Source organism: Macaca mulatta, chromosome 14, assembly GCF_049350105.2.
Source record: "Macaca mulatta isolate MMU2019108-1 chromosome 14, T2T-MMU8v2.0, whole genome shotgun sequence".
In the NCBI taxonomy this organism is placed as follows: domain Eukaryota; kingdom Metazoa; phylum Chordata; class Mammalia; order Primates; family Cercopithecidae; genus Macaca; species Macaca mulatta.
Genome location: NC_133419.1, coordinates 112,501,295 through 112,509,751, shown reverse-complemented (window position 1 = coordinate 112,509,751; position 8,457 = coordinate 112,501,295). Strand labels below are relative to the sequence as shown.

The 8,457-nt window shown below is 44.0% G+C and overlaps 1 protein-coding gene across 11 annotated transcripts in view; it reads left to right on the top strand.

The window, feature by feature from the left end:
- PPP2R1B (protein phosphatase 2 scaffold subunit Abeta) overlaps positions 1-8,457 on the top strand; it is a 52,918-nt gene continuing 44,461 nt past the window's right edge. For 6 of the 11 annotated variants that reach the window (XR_003722751.2, XR_003722750.2, XM_077964270.1 and 3 more), the window contains exons 1-5: positions 1-141; positions 1,005-1,095; positions 1,493-1,593; positions 5,626-5,858; positions 7,059-7,206. Coding sequence is in view for 9 of the 11 variants with exons in the window: in XM_077964270.1 (XP_077820396.1) it covers positions 28-141; positions 1,005-1,095; positions 1,493-1,593; positions 5,626-5,858; positions 7,059-7,206 (687 nt within the window). In the remaining 2 variants the exon portion in view is untranslated. Of the gene's footprint in view, positions 142-790; positions 895-1,004; positions 1,096-1,492; positions 1,594-5,625; positions 5,904-7,058; positions 7,207-8,457 lie in introns of those variants that run through there. The other 5 variants (XM_077964272.1, XM_077964271.1, XM_077964274.1 and 2 more) reach the window with 2 other exon arrangements.

The window sequence follows — 8,457 nt, the reverse complement described above, 5'->3', positions numbered from 1 at the left end:
GTGACCAGCAGCAGGAGGAGAAAGAACATGGCGGGCGCATCGGGGCTCGGGACCGGCCCAGGAGCAGCTGGGGGAGATGGAGATGATTCGCTATACCCAATCGCGGTTTTAATCGACGAGCTCCGCAATGAAGACGTGCAGGTACTGGACTGAGGCCGGGGAGCCGAGGCGAGACCGACTGGTCGCGTGGTAGAGAAGGGGGAAGGCCTGCGCCGCGGTGGGGGTGGCCGGGGTACTGAATGAGCCGGACTCGTAGCAGAAACTTGAAGGGGGGGCAGGGAAAGCTCTGCGAGGGGCTGTGGTGACACGCCTCGACCCTCCCGGGGACCTCTCTGGTACCCCTGCTTCGGACCCCCTAAGGGGTCCGCCCGGAGCCTTGCCTTTCCAGGGCGGTTGTCGGGGAACCAGCTTCCCGCCTGGGCGCCCTATCCGGGCCGTGAGGTGGCCGCGCCTGGTAGGCGAGGGAGCTGGAGAAGCGCGGTGCCGGGCCGAGACGGGGCTGGAGCGGCTGAGGGGCGCAGGATGCCCAGAAGCTCTTTGAAGTGCCTCGGAATCCCTTCATCTGGGCTTGGAACTGGCTCGTCCTGTTGGGTAGAAAGAGGGGGTGGGATGGCCGATTAACCTGGACGACCTGGACGAGTCGTTGTATCAGCTCTGCGGGAACTTTTCTTTGAAACCACAGGCGTTGTATTCAACCGTTTCACCTGCTTCACCACTGCCAAAGTCCTCTCTTTTTAAGATTATCTTACTTCCTGGGTGTTGTATTGTCTTTCATTCATTTCTCTTCCAGGCCCTTCTGAGTGTTTCTCCCAGGAAATCTTCCGCCGGCTACTGAGGCCGAGTTACACTCCTCCGTTCTATGGAGGTTCCTTAACAGTAAAATCTAAGTAAAAGGTTATCTTCGTTCTTACCCCTGTGTCATTATTTCACCTGTTAGCACCTTTTGTCTTTTGATCTAAATTCAGCCGTTTCTTTACATTGTTCTTCTACTTTCTTTTCTGAAGCTCCGACTCAACAGTATTAAGAAGTTATCAACAATTGCCCTAGCACTTGGAGTAGAAAGGACGCGAAGTGAATTGTTGCCATTTCTTACAGGTATGTGAATCTTTGTTTAAAGAAAGGCAGGGACATTCATTTTCCAGGGACTTTCGACACTGACTTTTTTAGAGTTTGTTACCCACATTAAAATGAGCCAGGTGCTTTCTGTGCAAAAGAAACAGAACAGAGGATATTATTAGTTGTGGTTAGATATATTCAAACATCAACCATTTAGCTGTTGGGAAAGTAATTGATATGGGAGTATGAATTTCTAATTCGTTGTGCAAAACAGATCCAGGAAGATGGTTGATTGAGGAGAAGGAAGAAAATGCTGTTAGGATTTTGACTGGGCCACCTTACCGGTCGCATAGTGAATCTGTTCCTAGTTTTGTGTCAGTGTCCAGCTATGTGAGAGCTATCCATGTTGATGAGTCCCTGTTGTTGTCCCTTCCAGATACAATTTATGATGAAGATGAGGTACTATTAGCTCTTGCTGAGCAGCTGGGAAATTTCACTGGCCTAGTGGGAGGTCCTGACTTTGCCCACTGTCTGCTGGTGAGTATTTATAAGCTGCCTACCCTCCTAGAACTTTTGCAGTATAAATGATACACAGTTTGGTGATAGACACACTGCAGCATTTTTTATGCAGATCTTTTTATGGGCAGATAGTCATGTGAGTCATTGAGAGAAGAAATACTATAGGCACTTTGGACTCAACCCCTTTTTTTTCTGTGAATAAGAGAACTTCGTCCTTCTTTTCTGCATCTGTAGACTTACTAGTTTAGATGGAGGTAGAAAAAGGATTTGATTGTTTTAATGGTTCCCCCGCATGATGTTGGAAACCTTAATTCTCAGCTGGCAGCATTTTGTCTTTGTCAATTGTAACTTTTGCTTCTGACTTTCTGATGCAAATTGATGAATTTTTGATGAATTTGGTTCAATTTCATTGACATTTATTAAGAGTCTACTTTTTGGGAGGCCGAGACGGGCGGATCACGAGGTCAGGAGATCGAGACCATCCTGGCGAACACGGTGAAACCCCGTCTTTACTAAAAAAAATACAAAAAAACTAGCCGGGCGAGGTGGCGGGCGCCTGTAGTCCCAGCTACTCGGGAGGCTGAGGCGGAAAAATGGCGTAAACCTGGGAGGCGGAGCTTGCAGTGAGCTGAGATCCGGCCACTGCACTCCAGCCTGGGCGACAGAGCCAGACTCCATCTGAAAAAAAAAAAAAAAAAAAAAAAAAGAGTCTTCTTTATCAGACATATCGTAATTTACAATGTTAATGTTGAAGAAGACCAATGTGAGGGGGCTTGGTGGCACAAGCCTGTAGTACCAGCTACTCAGGAGGCTGAGATGGGAGGATCACTTGAGCCCAGGAGTTTGAATTCAGCCTGGGCAACATAGTGAGATCCCCATCGCTTAAAAAAAAAGAAAATGACCACCAAAGTGAATTGAATGAGGTCCCTTGCCTTTATGCGTCAACAAATAATTACTGTGCAGTCTTAAATGGAAAGGTGTAAGTACCTACAAAATACCCTACCCACGTAATAGAGGGGAGAAAGAGATTCACTCAGGGTGATCAGGGAAGACCTTGGGAGATGATGTCTAAACTAGGTTTTAAAGGATGACCAGGAATTCAACAGATGGACAAGGTAGGGATGTATGCGTCAGGGCTTTCAATACTGGGTAGTAATACTGATTCTGGTGATTTCTATCTCTAGTTCTGGTTTTTCCATGGAACTCCTGAGGTAGATTGATTAATAGATAAGTATGAATATATAGATATAGATACATATATTTCTATGTATACAGGCCTATGCTTTTTCTACTTGAATGTCAAACAGGTATTTCAAACTTAACATACACAAAATAAAACTTAGCTTTATTCCCCAAATACACTTCTCATTTAGTTGTTCCACTTAAGTAAATGGTATCACTGTCTTCCCAGTTGGACAAGCCAAAACCTAGAATATATTCTTGAATTCTCTTTCCCTTGTTCCCCACATCTAATCCATTAGTAATTCCTATAGAGTCTACGTATATTTCAAATCAGTCCACTTTCTTCCATCCCTCTTATTACCAGCCTAGTCCAGACCATCATCTTTCCTCTAGATTGCTGTAGTAGCTTCCTAACAATGCTTTCCACTCTTGTCTCTCACCCGACCCTTACAGTTCACGTCACCCAGCAGATGGCTCACTCTCTGCCATAGCTCTTAGAAAATCCAAATTCTGTACCTTAGCTTATAAGGCTTTTTATGACCTGCCTCTGTAGGATTATCATATGCCCAGTGGTACTGCATGAGAAGAGGTCACAGTAGGCAGGGACAGAGCGCAAAAGGCCTTGATAATCTCTTACATTCACATTGGTCATCTTTCTGTTCTTTGAACTAACCTAGCTTATTATTCCCTTAAGACCTTTGCCCTAGGTCTTCCCTCTAATGAAAAGCTCTTTCAAGCTTTCTGTGCCTGGCTCCTTGTCATTCACGGATCTTCTTCAATGCATCTCCTCAGGGAGGTTTTCCCCAACCACTCAACTTGTAATAGCCTCGCAGTCATCCCTTAACACATCATCCTACTCCTTTTTTCTATAGAGTATTCATCACCGCTTACTTGTTTTCTTGATTGATTGTTGTCTTACTCCATTAGAATGTAAATGCCACTAGAGTGAGGAAGCTTGTCTGCTTTGTTTCTTCTGTGTCCGCAATGCTAGATACAACAATAATCATGTATTGAGAAAATGAATTTCAGAGGCTTGGAAGCATGAAACAGACTGGGTTCAAAACTGCTGGAGTGTGGCTGGGTGTGGTGGCTCACACCTGTAATCCTTGCCTTGGGAGGCCAAAGCAGCAGGAGGATCGCTTGAGGCCAGGAGTTCAAGACCAGCCTGGGCAACATAGTGAGACCCCAACTCTTAAAAAAAAAATAGCTGGGCATGGTGGCATGTGTCTGTAGTCCTAGCTACTTGGGAGGCTGAGGCAGAAGGACAAAGAGTCTGAGGCCGCACTGAACCATGATTGTGCCACTGCACTTAGCCTGGGCAACAGAGCAAGACCCTGTCTCTTAAAAAAAAAAAAGAACTGCTGGAATGTGAAGTGTTGAGGTTGGGTAGGCAGAGTGGTCATCAAGGGCCAGGCAGAGTTCAAATCAAGAGACCACTCTTAAGCAATTCTCAGGAGCATGGCCTCATCCTGTAGTAATGATAGCTATTATCCAGTGTTACTGCAGGAGAGGGGGTTACAGTAGGCAGGGGACAGATCATGAAATGCCTTGGCAAGTGAGAAACAGTATCTTTTTAATGGGCTTCTGAAATACCTTCTAGGAAAGCTGAATACTGTGTACCTGTGTGTATCAAACAATTTTAAAAATATATTATTAGACACACTTCTTTTTTTAACTCATTATGCTTCTGTTTCATTCTTGGTTAGTTCTATATGTGGGTTTTATGCTTTAAAAATCTGTAGCTCATGGCATGTGTAGAATCTACCTGGACTACATGCAAACTCAGTAAGGCAGAGGTTCAGAGAGCCAGCCTGTTTACACTTTTTACTAGGCCATGCCATATTCAGTTACTGCTCTTAATCCGGATCATCCACCCTGTTTGGCCTCTTCTATTTCTAAAGCTGTAAGCAAGGTGTCCTACCATCTCTGTACTTTTCTTTTCTTTTCTTTTCTTTTTTTTGAGACCAGAGTCTCACTCTGTCACCCAGGCTCAAGTGCAGTGGCACAATCTCAGCTCACTGCAACCTCCGCCTCCCGGGTTCAAGCGATTCTCATGCCTCAGCCTCCTGAGTAGCTGGGATTACAGGCATGTGCCACCATGTCTGGGTAATTTTTGTATTTTTTGGTAGAGACAGGGTTCCACCATGTTGGCCAGGCTGGTCTCGAACTCCTGACCTCAGTGATCTGCCCACCTCCGCCTCCCGAAGCCTGGGATTACAAGCGTGAGCCACCTTACCCGGCCAGTCTCTGTAGTTTTCACTTGATTGTTCTGTCAGAAACTCCTTCCTGCCCTATGGCTAATGGAAAGTTGCTGAATGTGTTCTGAAAAAAGCAATTTTGTACTCAGCATTTTGTAGGTTGGATAAAAGGATGGAATGGAGATGGTGGATAAGCGTTGCTTTCACCTCTGGGAGTGGTAGAATGATACTGAAAAGGCGGTGGACTCAGTGACGTGACAAGCTGTTATCCTGTATTTGTGGTGCCTAATGTTGGTCATATTTTTGTACTTACTCTTGAGGAAATATACAGGATCCTGTCTGAATTTGGCTCTGTATCTTTTAAACCTAGTGATTCAGCTCACAGTAATATTAATATTGTGTCAAGTCTCTTACACTGTGTCATTTGTAGACACCATCTGGGAATTGCCATCTGGGACACGAGATCTTGGCTTTTCTACAGGAGTCGTGTCTTCAGGTTGGCCGCACCATATGTTATCACTGTGTGAGCTGAAAGTAACCATTTGGTATGATGCAGCTAACATTCTGGTTACGTGTACCACCTCCCTTCAGTCACTTTAAAAGGTGATTATCTGTTTCTAATCTGATTCAATAAGTTTTCTTCTCTGGTTTTCCTTTTTAATCCATTCAGCCTCCTTTGGAAAATCTGGCAACTGTGGAAGAGACTGTTGTTCGTGACAAGGCTGTGGAGTCCCTGAGACAGATCTCCCAGGAGCATACTCCTGTTGCTCTGGAAGCTTATTTTGTACCTCTGGTGAAACGCCTAGCAAGTGGGGATTGGTTCACCTCTCGCACGTCTGCATGTGGTTTGTTCAGCGTTTGCTATCCCAGGGCATCAAATGCTGTTAAAGCAGAAATCAGACAGTAAGCTCTGGTGTTTTTTTGCTTTGTTAAAGCAGAAATCAGACAGTAAGCTATTAGTTATTTGGGATTACTGGGGACTTGTAGCTGACAGTTTACATAGTACATTGTAACCAATGAGTGGCTGATACTAGGATAGTAGGTTTTATGACATCTTTTTTTTTTTTTTTTTTTTTTAAGAGAGAAGGTCTTGCTCTGTTGCGCAGGCTGGAGTGCGGTGGCACAATCATAGCTCACTGCAACCTTGAACTCTTGTGCTTAAGTGATCCTCCAGCCTCAGCCTCCAGGTAGCTAGGACTGCCGACATACACCACTGCGTCTGGCTAATTTTTAAAAATTTTTTCTGGCTGGGTGCAGTGGCTGATGCTTGTAATCCCAGCACTTTGAGAGGATGAGGTGGGAGGATTGCCTGAGCTCAGGAGTTCAAGACTAGCTTGAGCAACATAGTGAGACCTTGTCTCGACTAAAAAGAAAAAAGAAATTAGCTGGGCATGGTGGGACCCGCCTGTATTCCTGCTACTCAGAAGGCTGAGGTGGGAGGTTCAGTTGAGCTCCCCACAACAAAAAAAAATATTTTTTGGGCCGGGCGCGGTGGCTCAAGCCTGTAATCCCAGCACTTTGGGAGGCCGAGTCGGGCGGATCACGAGGTCAGGAGATCGAGACCATCCTGGCTAACGCAGTGAAACCCCGTCTCTACTAAAAAATACAAAAAAATAGCTGGGCGAGGTGGCAGGCGCCTGTAGTCCCAGCTACTCGGGAGGCTGAGGCAGGAGAATGGCGTAAACCCGGGAGGCGGAGCTTGCAGTGAGCTGAGATCCGGCCACTGCACTCCAGCCTGGGCGACAGCGCGAGACTCCCTCTCAAAAAAAAAAAAAAAAATATATATATATATATATATATATATTTTGGGTATAGATAGGTTCTTGCTATGTTGCCCAGTCTGCTTTCAATTCCTGGCCTCAAGCAATCCTCCTACCTGGGCCTCCCAGAGTGCTTTGATTACAGGTGTGAGGGACCATGTCTGGCCTGTGATGTCATTTTTTATTATTCAGTTGAATATGTTTTATTTTTGTTACTTCTATGACTAGAAGCCTAGTCACTGATTATTGTAAGATAAAACCTCTAATAGTCTGTCCCTGTGTATGGGGGCAGGTTTAGTCAGTGTTATTTGATGGGAAATACCTTCATTGTTTTATGTTGCAGGCAATTCCGTTCCTTGTGCTCAGATGACACACCAATGGTGCGACGTGCTGCTGCTTCCAAATTGGGTGAATTTGCAAAAGTTTTGGAATTAGACAGTGTGAAAAGTGAAATTGTTCCACTCTTCACTAATCTAGCTTCAGATGAACAGGTAAACTAACTCTTAGTATTTAAGGGATACAGATATGCTGCTTTCCTCTAAATTTTCAGAATTTCTTTGAGGAGTTTTAGTTTTCTTGTTAGGATTCTTTTTGCACAATTAGTGCTGATTCTGGCCTGGTTAAAGTGTAACATGCTCACCTCAGTGTTCTTATGTTTCTTTCTTAACCAGACCATGATTTCTCTCTTATATTAGCAGCTGTTAAAAGAGTGGGGAGTCAGAGAGGAAATGGGAGCCATAATTAGAAAGGAAGACCAAAGCTGCTTGGAGGGTAACATACCTTTGGGAATTGCTGGCTGTATTGTAATATGAGGGAGTAATGTTTCCTGGAATTTTTGACTTTTCAGATAAATAAGCTTAGAATTTGTTAGGAAAGCTATTTGACCCTGTGCTTCCTCTATAGTAGTGTATGGGATTACTTCACATGATCGTATTTAATTCCGAAGATCTAGGTCTCTTTGGTGTAGAAATAACAATAAAACTAGCAAACATGTAAATGAAGTACTTAATTTTTCTCTGCCTTTAAGTAATTATTTGTATTAAGTAATTCAGTCCTTACAACAGCCCCATGAGATAGCCCATTTTACACATTAGAAAACAAAGGCACAGAAAGTTTAAGTAACTTGCTCAAGTTTGCATAGTGGAGTCAGAATTTGAATCTAGGTGGTTTGGCTCCAGAATTTGTGCCCTTCACAGCTAGACTGTACTGCTGCTCGGTAATGGTGCTTAGGAGGATAAGCTCCCAGAGTTCCTGGACTCCAGAAGGGTCCTTTTGGGCTTTTAATTTGCTTGTTACCTGCCCTAAGATCGCTTCATGTGTACAGGACCACAAGCCCCAGGACACATACTAATGAGTCTCATTTTCAGATCCTAAATCTAAAGATCCAAATCCTATTTTCAAAATAATTTTAACAATTTATTTGAATTTTTATTCTAATAATAAGTGTACAAAAATAAATGTATAACTTAATGAACTATTATAAGGTAATACCAGCTTGTTAACTATCACCTATGATAGGAGACATCACTTTGACAGCCACTATCCCAGAATCCCTCCATGGATTCCCTTTCAAACACAGTCTCTTCCTTCCTCCTCCACTTGCCACTCTGTTTCTTTAAGAGTACATTATCCTAACTTTTATGATAAGTATAGCCTTAGTTTTATTTGCATTTTTTTTTTTTTTTGACAGAGTCTCACTCTGTTATCAGGCTGGAGTGCAGTGGCGCAATCTTGGCTCTCTG